This window comes from Mus pahari, chromosome 1, assembly GCF_900095145.1.
Source record: "Mus pahari chromosome 1, PAHARI_EIJ_v1.1, whole genome shotgun sequence".
Classification (NCBI taxonomy): domain Eukaryota; kingdom Metazoa; phylum Chordata; class Mammalia; order Rodentia; family Muridae; genus Mus; species Mus pahari.
In genome coordinates this window covers 92,260,879-92,283,507 of record NC_034590.1, presented here as the reverse complement: position 1 = coordinate 92,283,507, position 22,629 = coordinate 92,260,879, and the positions used below count along the sequence as shown (strand labels likewise).

Below are 22,629 nucleotides of genomic sequence, written 5' to 3'. Positions count from 1 at the left end.
GGTCCAGTATGGAAGCAGTGGGAGGTGGTCTCATAGCTTGTGCCCTGCATCTGGTCAGCTTCCTTGTGCTTCTTCACTTGATCTTAGCCAAAAGGCCGAGAAGCAATGTGCTCCTTACTTCCAAAAGCTCTGTGCTTCCTTTTAAAGGGAAATGGCATTGGCTCTATGGAGGGATTTTTTTCATAGCCCAGTGCTGTTGGTTTTTAACTTTTCTTTTTCTTGGCATTGCCTTCTAGATTTACAATCAAAATTGGTGTCTCTTAATGTTATGTTTATATGTGCACATGTGTATATGCTCACATGTGTGCACACTCACACACAGAGGTGTGGGTGTGGTAGCCAGAGGTTGATGTCAAGGTATCCTTCTTTACCACTCTTTCTCCATTTTTTTTGGAAGCAGGGTCTCTCATGGGACCTGGGTCTCACTAACTCAGCAAGACTAGCTGACCAGTGAGTTACAGGACTTTCTCGTGCCTACCCTCCAACACTGGTATTACTGGTTTGTACCACCACTTATGGCATTTTTTTTACATGGTGCTGTGGATCCAAACCCAGGTCCTCATGCTTGAACCTCAGGCACTTTGCTGACCGGGCCACATCCCCACCCCCAGCATTAAGACTGCTCATGATATTTGGATGGTTGTGTGCTAGTGACTGGCATTAGGCTTTCCCTGACAAAGCAAGTGGGGTGAAATCCATCCTGCCAGGTCTGGGCTTTTAACTGGGAGCAGACAGTGCAGAGGTTTGGGTGGGTCTGTGCCTTGTATCCCTACCAGATCCTGGGGCTGAGGCTCTGTTGAGCCTCCGTTGTCTTGCTGGGGGCACAGAAAGGCTATAGGTAGCCTGGCTTTTAGGAATAATCAGCTGATCTTGTTTACACTGCGTATCCAAGTGCCTGGCGCATAATTAATGAAGTCAGCAGATGGGAAGACTTGAATCCCATCTCTGTATGGAAGTCTAGAAAACGTACATAACAGTAATATCTGGTTTCTGAAGAAGTCAATGAGAACCAAGTGATACTTGTTAAATGCTTGAGTAGAACACTGCTGAAATACTGTATGTCTGCTGCTAAACAGATAAATAAACAAACATTCAGGGGATGGCTGGGAAAATGAGCACACAGCCCGACACAATAATAGTAACGTGGCATATGGAAGGTGATTGCTCAGTGTCAGCTGCTGGTTGTTCTGCTTTCCTGTGACCGCCTTCAAGGATTGACATAGTTCAGGCTGCTGCTCCTTCCCTGGAAGCATGTGTATCCCCCAGGCTTGCCAACAGCACCCCACTCAATTACCAATACCGGGAAGAAGGAGCAGGTGTTCCTTGGAGGTAGGCCACTTTGTGTGACCCAGGATATAGGACCACAGGGAAATCTGTCTTGCAGAGCTGTTTAAGAGTGGAGTGCTTCTAGATACAGCTGAGTCATGTGCATGGTTTGAGGGTAAATGCTGGTCACCCCTTGAAATCTCCTTCATCTGAATAGACGTTTAAACTTCTAGTAGCTCCCCCTTTGAGGAGGTGGTAGAGCCTTGTTTCCCAATGGCAGCAATCTCGTGTCCTTCAAGGAACCATGTCTAGAGCACTAAGAGAGAAGAGACCAACACTTCTCCTACTTAGCTCATTGTTGTCAGTGCTTGTCCAGCTAATGCCTGAGTGGTAAGACCCTATATGTTGGCTTTCTTACGAAGACACAGGCATCTATTGGAGAACCTTAGAGACCCTTCCCTGTAACGTGCTTCCTTGGTTTGAAATGACTAACTGGACTGTGCTTGCTCCTCTCACCTTGGCTCCTACCACCGGCTGAGCCCCATGCAGCTGAGACTTCAATTGCCAACCCAGTACCCTGTAACTATTCTTTTTTTTTTTTTTTTTTAAGATTCTTCTACTTTAAAAAAAAAAAAGATTTGTTTATTTTAAATATGTGAGTACACCGTTGCTTTCTTCAGACACACCAGAAGAGGGCATTGGACCCCATCGCAGATGGTTGTGAGCCACCCTATGGTTGCTGGGAATTGAACTCAGGACCTCTGGAAGAGCAGTTAGTGCTCTTAACCACTGAGCCATCTCTCCAGCATCCCTGTAACTATTTTTAAAGCCTCTTCTCCTAGTATATAGATTCAGGTCTGCATGAAGAAGCATGATTGGATTGGGGGCTGACGTACAGTCCTTGCTGGACCTTAAGTCTAGGAGAACTCAGGTAATGTGACTTCAAAGCATTCTGCAGATGGGTCAAGGGCTTTTCAGCCAATGAGCGTCTTTCTCCAGTAAGATGCTCAAGCTTCCTTCAACTTACAGAACCTCATTATCCTAAACAGGTTGCCCCATTATCATGTACTTTTTCAACACAGTTTTTTTCCCCTCAACCTCCTTGCTGAGGTCAACACATGTACAAATGTGTAGCCACACTGCCTAAAATGTGCCCAAACCAGAGGTGAAATACTAGCCTCTCTTTTCCCTACATGCCCTTGCATGTTGTGAATGAGTCTTCTTGGAGCCCAAAGTAACTCACTGAAGGACCACACTCACTGGAAGGAAGGAAGACTGCCATAAGAAAGCTAACTTACCATCTTAAAGCAAATTAATTCTCTGTGACATGAATGAATCAGGAGCTAATGGCCAACATGTTATTGACAGAACCACAGAAACTGCAAAGGAAGAGATTGAAAAGGGCTTGCTGCTTTTGACAGGCAGGTACCACACTTCGAATCTGAAATGCCTCTGAACATACTCTGAATGTTTGCTCTGCAGCAGGATGCACCATTTGGAGAGTCCATGGTGTGTTTAGACCTTTGGCTTGCAGAACTAGCTCACTAGACGAGGCCTTTTTAAATTTTTTTTTTTTTTTGGTTTTTTTTCAAGACAGGGTTTCTCTGTATAGCCCTGGCTGTCCTGGCACTCACTTTGTAGACCAGGGTGGTCTCGAACTCAGAAATCTGCCTTTGAAGGCGCTCACTAGTTCCTGGTTCCTGCCACGTTATTTCCTGTCTGCTGTAATGTGCACAATTGTTCTCTGCCATTTGTTTTCACTGCCCCAATGTCCTTCCCAAATGCCTGGGCCAAGCAATGACTGACAGATTGAATGCTCTGAAACTGTGTTCCAAAATAAGCCTTTTCTCCCTTAAGTTGCTTCTGTCTGGCATCATTTTGGTGATAGCATTTACACAGTGACACACCCAGTAAGGAGACAACGAGAGGTTCAGCCATCCCCAAGATTCCACACCCACTGAAAGATGGGACCCAGGTAAGACCCCAGACCTCTGCTGTTGCACCGTACTCTTGGAGCTGTTACTAAAGATGAGATTGTTTATAGTAGAAGAATGTGTCTCTTAGAGTGTCCAGGGCAAAGGAAAAGAAATCAGTCCCGAGACTTTTTTAAAAAAGCTTCTCTTAAACACTGTTTTCATTTGGAAGTGCTTCCATACTGCAAAGTATAACTTTCAAACTATTAAAAGCACATTTCTCCTAACGTACATAGTTGGCTGATGTCAAGTTTTACTCAACTCAACAGTAAGAATTCAACTCAACCAGTGGAATCATAAGACTGGTTTAACAGAGGAAGTAATTTGTTTCCAGTAACAAAATTCTGAAATAAGATTGAAAAGTTAAATGAAAAAACTGACCAACTTGCTGGAGAACCTAAGCTGCTATATTTGAGGTTATCTTTTTCTACTGACCAGGGATCATTTGCACTGCTCCTGAATAAACATTTAGGTTCCCTTCCCCAATTTTTAACCTAAATGAACATACAGTTACTGGATCCGAGTGCATTTCTCAACACACAGTACCAAATAATTGGCCAGTCTTGAAATGTGGGTGAGCAGTCTTTCTTGTACGCCAGAGCATACAATTTCAAGGGATGAAATCAACAGAGGCATTTCCCAGGAATTTACTATCTGTGATGGAACCACAGAACGAGGAGGCAGAATACTGTCTGAGGTAGGAAGAAGATGCCTGAGAGCTTTGTTCAAGGATGGCATATCTGGGATTGAGATGTTGTTGATCACATGGACAGTTTCCATGGTTTAATCAGGGTCATGACCCAAGGTGTATAATGGGAATGTAGGGGTCAGGTGCATCCTATTCTCTATCTGGATACCATTTACTAACTTTGGAGATGACTGGGCATCTGAGCATTAAGTTTTCTACCTGCTAGATCAGTTATTTCTGTACTGTGGTAACCAAAATGTCCAACAGGCTTTACTCTTTCCTTCATGGATTTGAGGAAGTCCTGGGAGGTCTCAAGAATGGGTGGGGTGGCTTCAGAAGTGGTGGGGAGCTTAGGTTTCTGTTCTGACCTCTACGACCTACCCAATCCTAACTCAACCCACAGGCACAGCTGAGGTCACTTGCTTGCATCCTGCCTCATGACTCTGGCCCACTTTCATCTTGCTTTTGACTCTTGAGTTTATGGGTGAGGAGGAAGAATGGAAAGAACCAGAAAGGTCAGGAGTAGAAAATCAGGAAGAGCTCTAGTTTGTTCTGTGCCATGGCTTAGATAAGATGACATGAATGAAGAAGAATGAAAAAGAACTGGCTGTCTCTAAGCTCTAAGGACACAGATATTGTAAGACCCTGGTACCTACAGAGGTTGCATTCTGCCAGCGGATATAAGATAAGAAAAGTGTGCATTGATGTATCTGAAGGCGTCTAGCACAGGGCTTGGCACAAAAGACATAGTCAATAATCCCCCTCCTTTGTCTTCTTCCTCAACTGCATCTTTGCAGCTTCCCTGAAAGATTCTGAACACATAAATAAAGCTGGAAGCCCATCTGGCTGAAAAAATCAACCATCTGCAGATTTGGAAATATGGGGGAACTTCTAATGGCTGGCTAATTTTTTTTCGGTTTTCAGCCAGATGTTTGGTGTCATTCAGACCCATCTGCAGTAGAAACAGCAGTTTATTGAACTTCCTTTCTTCGATTTGAAGTTCCCTAAGTTATAATCCTGAGTAAGCTTTCTTTTCTTAATATCCAAAGCCTTTTGAATGAGTTATACAGAGTAATTCATGAACTGAATATGAAAATAGAAATTTGCTTTCAAAGACCAGTTAGGTAATTTTTAGGGTTCAAAACTGGCAACCTATGGACAAAATTAAGCTACAATCAAGTAGTTTGGGCAAGTCTGTTTTTAAAGGGTGAACTATTTGCTTGTATTTTAAAATTCAAATGATTTTAATGCTTGATTTTTTCCTTGATCTTTATTCGTTCTATGTTTAGTCATATGGTATATATATATATATATATATATATATATATATATATATATGTATGCACCTATGGCTACATATGTTTGTGTAGCTGTGTGTGCATTCATGTGTGCACAAGTATGAATGTGCACACACAGAGACAAGAGTCAGTAGTTGGTTGTCTTCTTTGGTTGCTCTCTATCCTACATGCTGAGTCAGGACCTCTCACCTGAACCTCAAATTTCCTAAATCAGCTTGTCTAAGTATCTAGATTGCTCAGAAAAATCTTGTTTGCCAGGATTACAAGTAGTCTGGCACAATGACTTAGCATTTACATGGTGGAGGGATCTAAATCCTGGTCCATACATTTGGGTAACAAGCATTTAATCTATTGAGCCATCCCCCTGCCCCATGCTTGCCTCTTCTATTGCCTAACCTATTGCTCATGCTGCTTTCCTGCCTTGGACCTCAGTTTGCTCAGTCCTAAGGTAAGAACTTTGGATTGATACACATTTCCCCAGAGTCAAACTCAATTCAAGCCAAATGACAGTTGTTCTTTAGATGGTCTCTCCAGCTTGGTACAGTCCCCAGTACAATCTACTGCCACAAACATTGAGAATAAAGTCTGGGCATCACATGTCTCCCTGCATGTACTGTTGTTGTCTACCATACAACTGAGGTAAAAGAGTATGAAATGCTTTCTTCATACTTTCATGCATACTTACATGCTTTCATGCATGTAAGCTCATGCATGACCTGGCTAGGTCACATGAACTTACAGTTTCTTAGCCTCATCTGAAGTTCTTATCTTAGAGCTGATTAAGCTGAGGTCCAAGGGAGAAAAGCAGCCTGAACAGTTTACTCTTAGGGACAAAAATGTGATTAGCACCCAGGGTTCTTTGTTGCTAGGCTAGTGGCTTCTCCACCATCTACATGCATTGCTTTGTTCGGATCTAGGGCTTTATTTTATTTAATTTTTTTTAAATGAGAGAGAAGTCTACTGAACACATTCTCATTCAAATTCACACACTGCCTTTGAAAACATGCAGCAGGTTGGGACTTTGTGAATGCCTTGCCTGCTTTCCAGATAATGAGTCAGGCAATCGCTTGGGTTTCTCGCTGTGGGTGTCTCCGCATAGGTTGATTGGTTTCTCATTCAAAGTGCATCTTTTGCTGCTCTGAGTTTGTTCTTGTCTGGTGGCTCCTGCATCTCTTCCATCGATAAACTGAATGTTTTCAGATCTGCGACTTCTGAATGGAAAAAACCATGTGTCTGGGCATTCTCACAAGTCAGTGCTTGTACCGGCAGCAAATCGGCTGTTAGAGCCTGAACTCAGGCTCTCTAGCAATGATCTGAGAAACTGCAAGTCTTAGACTACATACGACCTGCAAAGTTGAGATGTTTGACCTTGGGCAAATGATGGAACGTCTCCCAGTCTCAGTTTCCCAATCTATAAGGTGAGGGTAATGACAGTCTGCAACTCTGAGCTCCTCTGAAGATGAAAAACCCAATTGTTTGAAAAAAAAAATTGAAACCAGTACTACAACATAGCAAGGGCTGAGTATACGTGGCACTCTGCGGGGTCATAGGGTGACAAGACACAAGAGAGCATCTCTTGTGAGTGTCGTCGTCCTCATGAGCATGTACAGTCATCCCCAGGGTCACTGTAAACATTCATTACAAACACGTTGGCTCTAACATCATGATTTCTTGAAGGACTTTTAGAAAATTTAGATTCCAGGGATGCACCACAGACCTCTGGAGGCCTGGGGTGTAGCTGTGAAGTCTGATAATCTATTTTAAAAACCTATTCATGAGGTTCCAGTGACTAGCCAAGTCTGGGGACAATTGATACACACACACACACACACACACACACACACACACACTGGATTTGAATACTTCTGCCGTTAGGGGACTCATTATTGTTTCAAGCCTCTTACCCCACACTGGTTAGTTATTTATATTTAGGTAAAACACTGATCCCCTTGAGGCCACAAAGAACATTTCAAATCTCTCTTCCAAATGACAGCCTTTCATAAGTTTGCATACAGCTGTCATGTCCCTCCTGAGTATTTCCTTATTTGGGGCAAAATATTCACATTGTCTCATGGCTCTTAAAGCATGAAAAAAGAACTCTTCTAAATGTTGTGTAAGAAAAAAATGATTTAAAATATTCCTTACATAGATTCTTTGATGTTTAAAGAACCAGAAGATGAGAATGTTGCTGTTCTGAGACAGACAGGAACTAGTGAATAGAAAGGCTATCTATCTTCATCCTCACAGAGGATGGAGATCCTAGAATATATGGTGTCTGCTGCATGTGTCTTACCATGCAGAAAACAGAGGTTCCTGCAAATTTCTTGAGCACCTGATGTGTTCAACCCATTAAGAAGAATCTTGGCTTCAAATTTTAGCCAGGCCCATCTAGATGGTAAAAACTTTTCAGGTTCATAATGGTTTATGTATCTTTCCGAATGGAATGCTTTAGAATGTAAGATTTAGCTGAGAAAAACTATAGGAAGGCTCCAACAAGTTTTCTCAAAAGAACTGACTAGCCCAAGAACACATCTTCAATCCCTCTAATTCTTCCCCAATTTCCTTTCTCAGTTACCCAACTAAAGCCATGGAACACTCAGTTGGGGCTTTGGTCCCATGCATGAACCGTAGGCACAGAGCAGCATGTTGAAGGGAGGAGGAAGTGCTCTTTATGAGGGTTTGAGGAAAGGTTCAGGAAATGTAGGCCCTGATTTTATCCTGACAGACATTTAAATAAATGAGGCAGGGCGAAGAATGTCAGTATCCATGTTTAATTTTACATTTCCAGAATATTTCCAAGGAGCAGAATGACTATAAATGACCGAACCTGATGTACTTCTGTATGGTTTTAGCTGGGGAAGAACCTGTTTTTTTTTTTTTTTTTTTTTTTTTTTTATGCCACTTATGTAGGCATCATCAGATATACCAATCACAGCATTGCAAAACTGATTCGATTCATAATTGCCAACACAGCAAAGGGAATGGTGGAATTTCTCCAAGGTGAATGACCTCATGCTAGCCAACTGCAAATGGTCAGAAATAACCACATTTAAGAATTTCTGTCAGTATACTGGCTGCAGTGTAAGCTTCAGTAGTCCTAACTCAAGACTATTGATTCCGAATCGGTCATTTCTTGGGTTAACTGAGAGTTAAAAGGGACAAATATCTTAGCTAAGAGTATAGAGACCATTTGCAGCAGTACTTGGTGTTTTCTGACTTCACATGAAGTAGCCCTTTCCCTCCTGGGTTTCCCACCAGTTGCAAATCTGTGTTGGAAACAGAATCAACTGTAGTGGCGCTATAGGCAGGAGAGTTCAGAGCATCAGGACGTGGGAAGGAGGCCAGAGAATGATGCAATATTACACTAGCAAGTGATGTCATAGCATTATTTCCCAAGTCATTTACATAAATTCGAGTTCCCAAGAAACCCTGAGAAATGCCACAGGGAATGCAGGGGGAGGAACCAAGGGAGACTGAGGGAAGGGGAGGAAACCTGTATTTTCCTGACTATCACTGTGATAAACTTCACTGACTTCCTGGAAGCCAGAGAAACAGCAAAAATCAACAAAGCAGACAAATAAAATCCCTTCTTAGTGGCCCTTTAATCTAGTGGCTCCCTTAGGTAGCATGTTCACAAAGCTTTGTTTTTCTTCGTTATTTTTTCACTCCGCATGATACCCAGGTATTGCCCACTGAAACTGACAGTCACTCTTCAAGTGGTGAAGCAAGTTTAGTAGTGACATAGGCTACCTAAGAGCTCCACATTCTAAAAATGGCCTGCCCACCTCATTATAATTTAGAACAAATCCTCTAATTTTTAAAATTAGAAGCAATGAGATGCAATTCTCAGAGTCAGTCTTGTCTAAATGTCAAGGAAATACATTTGCTGGTGATGGGAGTGATTTATGAATGAAGTCAGGTGGATAGCAAACACCAAGACTTCAGTTTTATTTTGAGCCTAAATAATGAAACACTTATTCATAAAGACATTTTTTTTTTAGATGTGAGGGTGTGGGAATTAGGGTTTACATATTGTTCCCTAGTACAAGTTAACAAAGGGAGTTCATGACAATGTCTAGTTGGACCAAACTCAGAAGAGGCTGGTAAGCTTTTATTGATTAAGATAAAAAACCAGATCAGAGTGCCCCAGGTTAGATCAGCCCCCCAGCACCTTCCTGTCTTCTCTCCTTCCATTCCTTAATAACCCCCATTCACCAAAATGGAATTAAACAAATCCAAAGTCTCCTTCTATAGACAGAGATCCAAGCAGTGCACAATATGCTTAGAGATTCGGGATTAGAGGCTTTCTCAACTGCAGAAGGTGTTTGAGAGTGTTACAAAATCACATCACATTTAGCTTAGACCGAAAACAATCAACAAGACCCAACCCTTCCATCCACACAGCACCAGCCTCAGTGGAAGCATAGTCTGGACATTCACACATTTCCAACAACAATTTAAACTATTTTTCTTCCCCTCCATTACCTCTATTTTCCCCCCAACACATGTCAGGACATTAGAAGCAGATCATTCAGAGCCAGTGAGAGGAATTTGCATGTACCTTCCAAGCAGCAGGTCCTCCACAACCCGGAGTGGGTCATTACTTCTTCATTCTTCCTGCTGGTTTCATTGTCACTTGTAGATTTAGTCCTGCACACACCTCTGGAATATAGCCAGTAGTCCGTGCCCACTGCAATGGTCATTAAACTAAAAGCTGCGAAGGCTCCTACAGTAGTGATCAACATCTGGATACCTCTGTCACACATCCTCATAATTCTTCATGGTACTCTGAACGGCTGGGGGTTGGAGGGGGTAGATTCAGTGACAGACTGGAGAATCACTCTGCAGCTGGGTAACCTAGGACGGCCTCTTCCAAATATCCAGATCTCCTTTTGTCAGCATCCACGGGGACTTTGGGAAAGCTGGGATTTCCTGTCTTGAGCTCTCTCCAGTTCCCCGAGTCCTTTATGGCCCTCGGGAGGGTGCGGGCTCCAGGGGGTTGGTCCACATCACTGCCGCGGTCAGAGGATTCCTGGGTTGCTCTCATTCCTCAGGAGCTTGGTGAGGACTAGCGTTTGTGCAGGGCATGGCTTCGGAGCTTGGAGCTGCCAGCTTGGTTTGAGATGCGCCTGGTTTCTCACAGCCCCGGGAGACTCAAGGCAAAAGAAACCCAGAGAGGTCTGGTGTGTGAGCGTGTGAGCGTGTGTGCGCGTGTGTGTGAGTGTGTGTACGTGTGTATATGTATGTGTGCGTGTGTGTATATGTGTGTGTGAGCGTGTGTTTGTGTGTGTGTGCGCGCGTGCGTGCGTGTGTGCGAGCGCGTGTGCTGGGGGTGAGGGCGGATGGCAAAAAATAGCTCTGCTGGGAGGCGAGTCGCTGAGAAGAGTGTTCACTGCTTCCCCAGCCTCCCAGGAAAGCTCTCCGCCTGCTCTCCACACCCCCGCGCAAACTGGAGAAAAGGGAGAGTCCTGGGGCGGGGGCCGGCCAGTTGCGTCGGAGAGCTGAGGTCCGTGGTACTGAACGGACAGCTCCCCTCCTGTTGCCCAGCCTCCCACTTCTCAAGGCCGGGTCGTTGAAGGTCCGTGGTGCTGAAGGGACAGCTCCCTTGCCGCTGCACCGTTCCTCTTAGAGCTCCTAGGCTAGGAACCCCGGTGCTGAAGGGTCCCTTCCCTAACACTCTCCTAGTGCGTTCTTAGAGCCAGCCAACCAGCTCAGCTCTGCGTACTCAAGCCCACAACCAAGCAAAGTTTCGGGAGCCCAGGGCAGTCAGCATCAGGGCTCCAGGGCACTGCAGCACGGCGGATCCAGCTCCTCAGAGGGAAGGGTTAAGGACAAGGGCCCATAGCGCACTCTGGCGCGCGCGTTATCTCAGAGCCCACCCTACGCAGCATTCTCTAATCAACCCTCCTCCTCATCCCTGAGCCCAATGAGCCAGGCAACTTTGCTCTTTGCTGCAGGAGTCCACTAGGGAGACAGAAGCCGGGAAAGATCTAATCTTTTTAAAGGGATGGGAGACTGACTGGTGGCTCACTTGGGTGGGCAAAATGTTGTCTGTGTGTATTTGTCTCAATTTCATTCTTCAGAAAACAAACCAACATGTCTACCCTCCTGTCTCCGGAGCTCAGATTTACACAGGAGACAGTGTGCTTACATCAGACCCAGAACCATCCATATGTATATGTGAACATATACCTCTAAAGGGCTGGAGGGACTAAATGTGCCTAAACTGTTGTTCACATATCAGGGACCTTGGATGAAGGGATGTAAAGGTTTGGTCTCTGAATACACTTCTTAAATATTTTCACACTTCTACACTTGAGGGGGTGGCGAATTCAGGATGAGAGAACATTGGAAACGTCAGCTTCTTTCCAAAGGCCCTGGTGCTGTTCATTTGTTAACGTCTTCTAAGTCAGACCAGGAAGCAGGTGTAATTAGGTCTGGGCTCCTTGCTCGCCCAAAGCACAAATGTCATCACACACCTGTGAGTTCTTTCCCTCAGAAATAGCAAATGCTGAAAAGAACTGGCACAGACCAGCTTCCCGGTTCCATATGTTCTAGCATATAGATAAGGACACACACTAAGTTGACTTCAGGCATTCCAGCGAATTGCTCTGACCAGTTATTTTCTTGTGGTAGTAACACCCATTTGGGTGCTTGGAATTGAGGCTGCATGAGCTGTTTCTATAATCCATGAGTTGTGCCCACAACCAGCTGTCATATTTGAGTGTTATTTAACTGGACAAACATATAATGGAAGGGAATCACAGACATCTCCACTCCCCAGGATGCCATTTCTGGCTGTATGAGAGCTTCTATTCTGATAACTGAGTAGGGGCAATATACTGAAGAAGTCTCAGACTTGGCTCACAACCTTTTTGTGACTTTGATGTTTTTATTTTTATGTTAATGTCATTTGAAGATTTGGTTCTTGGTGTTATATATACATACATGTGCACATATAGGCACATTTATATAGTTGTGTGTTATGTCTAAATGAGTGCTATGGTCAATTTTGTCATGATTTTTGAATGCCTATGAATTTGTTGCAGACATAAAGTGATATGCGAGTATATGTGTACACATGCATGGTGCAGTTTGTAGGGTCATGTGATCGTGCTTTATATAAATACACAGCTGAATGTATGCATATATGTGTGTGTGAATATGCAGGTACAGTGTGGATTTGTCTGTTTATATGCATTGAGTTGTATATATGTATGTCACATTTATACTGACAATTTAACATTTAACAAAATGAAATGCATTTTTAGGGCCAAGACCATAACTAACAAGACTAGAAACGCATGGAAGGTGATGGGGGGGAAGATACACGAGCCTTCCTTCAAGGAGCAGGAAGAAGAGTTCAAGGCCATCCTAGGTTTTCTAACAAGTTTGACACCAGCCTAAACTACATTAAGACCATTTCCAAAAAAAAAAAAAAAAAGAAAGAAAGAAAGAAAGAAAGAAAGAAAGAAAGTTAGCAATCACTGTTATTTGTATTAACAACAAAAATAATAGTGATCAAGAATGTCAATAATATGCCGGGCGTGGTGCCATACGCCTTTAATCCCAGAACTTGGGAGGCAGAGGCAGGTGGATTTCTGAATTCGAGGCTAGCCTGGTATACAGAGTGAGTTCCAGGACAGCCAGGGCTACTCAGAGAAACCCTGTCTTGAAAAAAACAAACAAAACAAAATAAAAAAAACCCAACAACAAAAAGAAGAATGTTAATAATAAAAACTGAGAAACCGATTTTCTGTATATGAAAAAAAAAGTACTGTGCCTAGAATGCTGGGATTACAGGTGTAGCTTTCCCACATAGCTTGATTGATAACTATCAATTTAAAAGGCCACATAATTACATGAAGGTGAAGTTGGTCTTTTTTGAGAGGTTTTATAAAATAGGTGGATATTTTTCTTCTCACTCTCAGAAGTTAGTTTAAATAATATGAAATAACTAATAACAATCAAACAGACATTCTTTGATCTCTTATTCCCAGCAGAGGTGGGAAAAGTGCGCTCTGTAGCAAGGCAGTGATGGTGGGAGGGCTTTGGCCCTAGGGATAGTGCGCTCCATGACACCATTCACCAGACGCACAGCAAAGCAACGGTAGCCCCAGATCCACATCCTCAGATTTGTAACAGAAAGCCGCACGTACTGGGTGTCTAGCTGATAGAACCAAGTACCCAGTTAGACTATTGAGAAGAACAGCCAAGTGCTCAGATGGATAAGGAAGACAATCATACTCAGAAAGCAGAAGAGAAATGGCTGCAAGGCCCAAGAGTAGAGCTTTGTGATGTAGCTTGGTGACACAGATCATTCTTGGTAACCTTTGTCCAAAGCCAAAGCTAATTTGAATGTGAGGGCATCTGGAACATGTCAGAGCACCTGACTGAAGTGAGAGCCACAGGCAGGGAGCCCATCACTTAGATCCTAATAAGTTCTCCTGGTTTACTAGCGGAGGACCTCAGTCTTTCATTCAGTAACACCTGTAGGTGTGCACATGGGTGTGTGGAATCTGCTGCTGGGTCAAGAGAGCATCGCACATTCTCACCACTAGAGGGCTCTTTCATCGCAATTCAAAGCATCCTCTTAAGGAAATGGAGCCAGAGGCTTCCTCCCTGTTTGCCAATGATCCTTTCTGACCCTGCTCATCTGGCAGGAGACTCAGAAGGCATTCCGGCAGCTTTAAACCTGTGCGTCTTTCTCTCATCGAGACTTTTTTCTTCCCCTGAACTCTTAGCTTGCCATTAACAGCCATAGTATATTTATTTGTGCCTTTTTTCATCTGTTAGGATTCCACTTATGAAAGTATTGTTAACAGCTAATTCAATTGCATATTTTTTTTGAGTGCCCACCATGTATAAGCCAGCCAGCTCTGCACTTGGGTCAATGACGTAAGTCTCATTCTCCAAGGAGAAGGAGAAGCTATATCTGTGAGCACGTTTTATCTGCAAGCGCCAGAAACTCACTAGAGCTCGCTTGAGAAGATGGGGAGTGTAGCATAGAAATATGGGGGATGTTTTGAAGAACCCAAAGCCAAAAAAGAAATTAGAATTTGAAATCAGAATCGGAATCTTGAAGAAAAAGCCACTGAGATCCTTGATGGCTTCTGTGTTTCCCAGCTGTGCCTCCTTTTACATTCTTAGAAAAAAAGGTTTTTATCTTCTGTGTTACACTCTCACTGCTAATAACACCTGACCTAAGCAGCTAGCATGGTGGGGTGGGGTGGGGTGTGATCTGTTGGCTCCTGGATTCAGAGGTCTCAGTCCATCATTCAGAGACAGCATACTAGATCAGGGCAGCTCATGCTATGGAAGACAGGAGGAGGCAGAGAGAGAGAGGGAGGGAAGGAGCAGGAAGGAAGAGCTTATCCAAGAGGGAGGAGAGGAAGAGAGGAGGGAGAGTGAAGTGGGGAGGGGGAGTGCCCTCAGCCTACAGACTGCCTAAGAGCAGATCTTCCCCTTTAGGTTCATGTCTCTGGAATTGACCTCACAGATAAACCCCAGGTGCTTCTCTAGCCAATCAATTTGATAATCAAGCTCAACTCTCACATCTTCTTTATAATCTGATCTTCAAGATGGGAGCTAGATTGAGCTCCAACTTAGAATATCCAGAACTGACAACCTAACTAGTTGAGCTTGTGTTGTGGTACGAAACTGTTACCAAACAGATGAGCGCAGAGGGAGGGGATCTTATGATACAATCTGGCTAAGAGGACCATGCCCCGTGAGCTGGGGAAGGGAGGTAGCACGCAGTATCCTGACACTACAACTAGAAGCCAAGACTCATAGCTTTGGCTCAAGGAAGCAGAGATAGAATTTAAGCATCTTGTAAAAATGGCAAAGATGGGTTCTAGAGAGATGGCTCAGCAGTTAAGAGCACTGGCTGCTCTCCCAAGGTTCGATTCCCTGCAAACCCAAATGGCACTTCACAACCATATGTACCTCCACTCCCAGGGAATCTGATGGCCTCTATGGCCACCAGGCACACACATGGTATACAGACACACATGCAGGTAAAACATCCATACACATTAAATGAGTAAGTAAGTATTTAAATGTCAAAGACAGAATTGACATTATTCAATTACCATATCTAAAGCAGAAGAGGGGGAAGGGTGGATGGAGTAAGTACAAAGACAAACACGAGTGCCTTAGTACCCAGGTGCAGAGAGACCAGGGTCTAGGGTAGCTGGGACTTCTTCTCAGCTCTTTCTATCCTACTTGGCTTAAAACCTTATGCAAGCATGTTTTGGTAAATGTTCAAAGTTAATTAAAAACTGAATGCAAACAAGAAGCAGCAAGCCACCCGTCCACTGCTCTCAGCCACCTCTTGGTTTATCAGCACAGAAATGACAACTGTTTGGGTGAGCTATTCCTAATGCCTGGGCTTCTCCTCTCTGCGATATGCTATTCATGGAAAATGTTCAGGGTGTGTGTAGTGCTGCCTAGCTAGGTAGATGGTTCAGCAGGTAAAGGTGCTTGCTGCCAAGTCTGATGACCTGAGCTAGGTCTCTGGGACTCACATGAAAGAGGGAAAGATCATCCTGCAAGTTGCCTTCTTATTTCCACATCCATGTCTTGGTAGGCGTGTGCTGGATGTACATATACACATAAATAAATAAACATAATAAGAGTAAGTTTTAATTTACACAAATTAAAATAAATACCTTGTGCTGAGCTCAATAAAATGTCACAATCTCAGAGCATCCTTCCCTAATGGTGCTGTCTAAAGTATCACCTCATATTCCTCTCTCCCCTCTCACTCTGGGGTGTGTTTTGTCACAGCCTCTACCATTCCTGAGCACACAAACATTCATATGCACAGATGTGTGATTTTGTTTGCCCACATCTTCCTGATGAGGATGTTGCTTCCTCTTGTTTACATCTACATTTCCTGGCCTCAGACTGGTGCCCCGGATTTAGTAACTACTCAAAGAGCATTTGTTTAATCTATTATTTGCATAAGTAATGATTAAGCTTCACACCTGCAACAGGCACCATTGACTCAAGCAACAGGCATCTTGTTCTCCATCACCTGGAACTTCAGTCTCAAGGAGTGAACAGCAATAACTAGGAAAATAAGAGCACTTGTAGCAGATGTGGTTGGATGGATGGATGCCCTTTACCAAATTGGTATGTTTACATAATCCTAACCCTGAGCCACAAACCACAAATGCATCTCTGGGGACAACTCTTTTAGTTTATGGAAGCTGCCTTGCCCAAGGACTGGCATGTCCCTCAGGGGCAGCCTGCAACCAGAGGTCAGTAAATTCAGGAATGGTAAGCCATCTTGCCAGAAGGAGAAACTGTGCATGTCCCATAGTCATTCATGGATCACGCTAAGATTTAGATGTCACCAAGTCCACATCCTTGTTTGACCACTTTGCCTGTGGTTCAACTATAGAGTACATTAAGTCACCTACAGTGGGGCTGGGGATGGAAGCTCAGTTGGTATAGTGCTTGCCTAGCGTGTAGGAAACCCTGGGTTCAATTCCCAGCATCCCATGCACCGGGCATGATGCTGCACACATGTAATTCAGCACTCTGGTAGTAGAGGAAGGAAGATTAGAAGTTCAAAGTCATCCTCTGCTATCCAGTTAAAGGCCAACCTGGGATACATGAGACTCTCTCTCAAAATAAACTTCTTTTTTTCCTTTTTCATTTTGTAACTTTGCACAAATCTAGAGTTATCGGGAAAGAGGAACTTTACTAGGAACATATTGAGAAGGTTCAACTCACTATGGGTAGTTCCACCCTTGGGCATGTGGTCGTGGGTTGCATTAGAAGCAGGCTTAGCAAGGGGAATGGACTTATAGTGAAAGTGTAAGATGAAATAAACCCTTCCTTCCCTGTGGTGGTTTGAGAGGGAGTGGCCCCATTAGCTCATCTATTTGAAAGTTTGCTTCCCAGTTGGTGGACTGTTTAGGATTAGGAGATATGGCCTTACTGAGGGAGATGTGTCACTGGAGGTATGCTTTGAGTTTTCAAAAGCCCACACCAATCCCTGCCTTGTCCTCTCTCTGTGGACAGCTTGCATATCAGATGTGCGGTCAAGGCTACTGCTCTAGTGACATGCCTGCCTTCTTGCCATCATGCTCCCTCCATGATGATCATGGGCAAACCCTCTGTAATGGTAAGCAAGCACCAATTAAACGCTTCTTTTTATATGTTGCCTTGGTCATGATGTCTCTTCAGCAGTAGTAACCCTAACTAAGACATGTCCAAGGGTGGCACTACCCATAGTGAGCAGGTCCCTCCCACAAGAATCATCAATCAAGAAAATGTCCATATAGGCTTGCTTACACGCCAATCTGATGGGAGGACTCCTCTCAGTTGTGGTTCCCCTTCCCAGATAACTCTACATCTGTGTGTCATGTATACAAGAGATTCCTGATGAAGGGGATGGGGCTTAACAAGGCTAAAGTCTACCGAGTTCTCACCGGTACTATTGCTGCTCTCCAGAAAACCGCAATTTCAGGCTTACTAGTCTTTCTTATACCTTGTCCCATGGTCCCTTGCATTCTTCCCCTTAAATAAATTAAGCGCATCAGAACCCGGGCCTCAGTCTCTGCGTCTAGGGAATTCAACCCATGCAATCATGGAGAGCTGATAGAGAAATATCCTCAAGGGCAATTGAGGGCACTTTACAGAAGACACTCTACTGAGGCAGAACTCTTCAGGATGGGCAAATAATCCAAGATTAGGTCAACATGTTGCAGGGAGTTAGACTAACGGTGAAAGCCCCACTTTGCAATGGGCTTGAGGGAAAGAAAGAACAAGACACCAATCATGATCCTGTTTCTATAGTTGAAATCAAACTTGATTAAAAAAATTAATTATAATAATATATTATAATTAATTATAATACAACTCTGATCAATAAAATGTAATTAAAAGATGTTGTATGGAAATAGCCAGAGGGTGAGAACAATGTGTGTATTTATCTGCTGATGAATAGATAACCACAATGTGGCACACACATACAGATGAGTAGTATTCAACCATAAAGAGGTATGAAGTTCAGCACATATATATGCTATATATATGAACAAACTTTAATGACGTCATTATGCTGACACAAAAGACTCTGCTTATTTGAGCCTCCTAAAGCAGGCAAACATATAGAGGCAGTGCACTGAGGTCACAGAGGCTGAAGAGCAAGGGTAACAGGAAGCTTTCCTCCACCACTATAAAACTTTTGCTAGAATTACTAAAAATAGTTCAGTAAAAGTGGTAAAGATTGTACTGTATTGTAAATGTGATTAATGCTCCTGAGTCATTACTTTAAATTATTAAAATGTCAAGTTTGAGACTGGAGAGATGGCTCTGAGGTTAAGAGAACACTGGCCGCTCTTGCAGAAGACCTTGGTTCGAAAGTGTACTGGCTGGTTTTGTGTGTTAACTTGACACAAGCTGGAGTTATCACAGAAAAAGGAGCCTCCCTTGAGGAAATGCCTCCATGAGATCCAGCTGTAAGGCATTTTTTCAATTAGTGATCAAGGTGGGAGGGCCCACTATGGGCAGTGCCATCCCTGGGCTGGTAGTCCTGGGTTCTATAAAAAGGCAAACTGACCAAGCCAGGGGAAGCAAGCCAGTAAGTAACATCCCTCCATGGCCGCTGCATCGGCTCCTGCTTCCTGACCTGTTTGAGTTCCAGTCCTGACTTCCTTGGTGATGAACAGCAACGTGGAAGTGTAAGCTGAATAAACCCTTTCCTCCCCAACTTGCTTCTTGGTCATGATGTTTGTGCAGGAATAGAAACCCTGACTAAGACAAGTCCCCATCACCTACAAAGTAGCTCACAATCCTTTGTAACTCTGGCTCTAGGGGATCCAATGCTCTCGTCTGGACTCCAAGGATACTGTATGCATGTAGTTCACAAATATACATGCAGGCAATCCTATATATACATAAAATAAAAGTAAAATCTTAGCCAGGTATGGTGGTGCATGACTGTGATCCCAAAACTCAGGAGGCAGAGGCAGGCGGATCTCTGTGAGTTTAAGGCCAGCCTGGCCTACAGGGCAAGTTTCAGGACAGCCAAGGAAGTGATACAGAGAAACCTTGTTTTGAAAAACAAACAAAAACAAAAATAAAATAAAATAATGAAATATTTTTTAAATGTCAAATTTTGTGTTATATATTTTTATCACAATAAAAAGGTGGGAAAATGTTGTTTTGTGGGTTTTCTGTTATATACACACATACATACATGCATACATACATATGTGTCTCCTTGGAATCATTTGACTTTTGGCTGAGTGACATGGCTTTGTTTTGCCATTTCTTCCTTCCTGAAGCCAGGACCTGGTGACTTGTCCGCAACCTCTCACCGTGTAGTCACAAAATCCTGTTTACAATAGTTGAAAATAAAAGAGATGAGGCTGTGTCCCTTATACTATTAGCCATCATCATAGGCCAGGCCTTCAAAACCCCTAATATAGGGCAAACCCCAGACTCATGAGGTGATTTAACTGATCTTTCAAGTTTAAAGTCAACATAACCTTTAATGTATACTGATCGGCAGGAGTGAAATTAGAGAGGTATTTTAGTGGTCAAAAACTCTTAGTCCCATCTTCCAGAAAGCCAACTCAAAGTGGATAAATGAACAAATAAATTCGGGAGTCTGTGTCTGTGAAACTGAAAGGGTAAGGACACTTGAAACAGCAGTACCCAGGACCCCCAGGAATGTGGGCTCTGTCTCTCTCCCACTCAACCCAACCTTGCTCTTCGCTGGCTCCATGCTCAGTCTGACTCAACCCAACCTTGCTCTTCGCTGGCTCCATGCTCAGTCTGGCTCTCCTCAAGAAGCCAGTGCTTCTTGTCCTACCCATAACCCCAGAGAGAGCATGGCTCCACCCACGGCTGCAGCATATGCTTAGAGCTGGCTTCTCATTGGTTCGTTTCCACCTGAACACGACCACGACAAGCAGGAAATAGCTTTGAGGCCTATGCTCCCGTTCCATCCCTGGATGCACAGAGAGATCAGCTTCATCTTCCATGTAGACTGATAGTAGGTTGAGGGGTGATTCTTAGAAGAAACTCAGGGTGGGGATGCCAGAGGGATAGGAAAAGGCAGGAAGTAAAATGGCAGACACAGTGTGCTGCAGTCACGGTGGGCCACTTACCTATGCTAGGTCATTCGAATTAAAAATACTTATGGGGCTGGAGAGGCGGTTGTGTGGTTAAGAACCCATACTGCCCTCACCAGCTGGGAGTCTCACAACTTATAACTCCAACTCCAGGTGATCCCACAGACTCTTCTCACCTCTGTGAGCAACTGTACTCACATGCACACACCCTACACAGGAGCACACACAGACATACGATTAAAAATAAATCTTTAAAAAAAAATAGAGTACACTTACTCACCAAGAACTGCTAGAGGTATTGAGGCTGGAACAGTGAGCAAGACAAATGGATTCCAACCAACCAACCAACCAACCAACCAACCAANATATATATATATATATATATATATATATATATATATATATATATAAAGCTTCTTTTGGCCCACATGTCTGGAGGTTACAAACCATGGTCAGTTGGCCCTGTTGCTTTGAGGCTGTGATGAAGCAGTTGGTTGTGGTTGAGATGAATAAAACCTTTCACCCTCACGCACCAGAAGAAATACCAAGGGGAAAAGATAGAGAGGTAGATGGAGGGTGGAAGCCCATCCTTTTCAGGGGTGTGCCTCCATCATCCAAGGACCTCCCACCATGTCCCACCCACCAAAGGCTTCATAATCTCCCAACAGCACTACCCTAGAAGTCTTTACCATATCGCTGCTGGGGCCATTTAGGAACTGAGCAGTAGCCTGCAGTAGCCATACACACCTTGAAGAAAATGAAATTGGGTAACAAGACCAGCATGGGCAGTAAAAGGGTCACTTTAGGCAACATGGTCAGTTAAGGGGGGTACTCTGAGAAGGGGACCTCTGGCTGGAAAAAAAATCCTGGGCCAGTAGAGGAGCCTAAGAGGCACCAGGGACTGTGTCCAGCACAAAGGCTGTGCACATGGCTTATGACAGTCAGAGAGAATAGCTTTGTGGGTGTTTTCATGGACAGGGAGATAAATGGAAGATGAGGTCAGGAAGTAAACTAGAGCCAGGCTGTGTAGTCCTAGCAAGGCAGGGGTGACAAGTGTGGTGGTTATTTCTCTGTGAGTGTTATTTCTCCCTGATGTAAAGATGTATAGCCAAGTTCTCGGGGGAGGGGCTTGAACGATGCCATTTGGAGATTTTACTCTGGTTGTGGAGTGGGTAATGAAGGTGCAGGGGTGAAGGCCGGGAGCCACTTTAGGGAGCTGTGTCATTAATTCAGGCTACAGGGACTGGTGTTTAGGACATTAAGGTGTGTACATTTCCTGAGGGCTGATGGGAACACTCCATGGGCTTAACGGGGAGATGATCTGGTCAGACGTGTGCTTTTCTGGTTGTGCAGCAGTGCTTTGATAGTGCTCCATTGGGCAGAAATTAGAGCAGAGGGTAGCAATATAGCAGAATCCTTCAGCCCCAAGACTCCCCATGAAAACTACTGCCCTTCCTGTCTTCTAGGTTGAAATAGGACATGGGACACAGGAGAATGGAATTTGTCTCCTTCCAAAATCTGACTCCAGGGAACTGGACTTAGAATAAAGAACCTCAAATGATGTCAGTGGGGGAACTAAGAGAGAGAATCTTTGTTCAGCAGTAGTCCAGAGCAGATCTGGGGAATAAAAGCTTGCATCTGTGGAATCAAACGCCGTACTTCAAGCACAGCGGGCAGTAGACAGTAAAGGTAGATGATTGGGTTGGAGAAGTTCATCTCCTGTATGACCTTGAAAAAGTACATTAATCTTCTATGTCCTTCCCCCGTCCCGCCCAAATAAAACCGGGATCATATTAAGACCTGCCGCTTCAGCTAATAGGACCTTCGTTACTGCAGAATTCAGATTGCGTATGATAATACACGCAGCACAGCACCCGGCATGTATCAAGTGCTCAATAGATGTCAGCTGCACTATAAATAAGATGATGATGCCAAAGAGGCTGGCTCTCTTAATGAGATCTGTTCTAATCTGCCACCTTTGGAATAACAAATGGCTGGCATTATGGGCTTAGTTTCCTTGAGACATATACACCAGGAAAATGTAGAGACCCAGGGGGCAGCTAGAGACACAAGGGATGTTTAGAGAAGAGATAAAGACCCAAGGAGATAACTACAAGCCCTAAAGTCACCTCAGAAACCTCTGCAGATCAGTGAAATAGGGTCCATTCGGGACTTTCTCTTGATGGCCTAGAGTGTTAACCAAAGCCTCAATCCTGAGAGTTACAGGCAGGGAACCAAGTGTGGCAGCATTCATCTGCAAACTGGGCACTTCGGAGGCAGGAGGAGCTCAGGGCTCAGGGCCTGTA

General features: G+C 43.9%; 1 protein-coding gene across 1 annotated transcript in view; it reads right to left on the bottom strand.

The window, feature by feature from the left end:
* The window catches only part of Cacng3 (calcium voltage-gated channel auxiliary subunit gamma 3), a 98,709-nt gene extending 88,224 nt beyond the window's left edge, over positions 1–10,485 (bottom strand). The window contains exon 1 of the mRNA XM_021208105.2: positions 9,787–10,485. Coding sequence (XP_021063764.1) covers positions 9,787–9,997 — 211 coding nt within the window. The 5' untranslated portion in view covers positions 9,998–10,485. The remainder of the gene's footprint in view (positions 1–9,786) is intronic.
* Between the last annotated feature and the right edge of the window lie 12,144 nt (positions 10,486–22,629).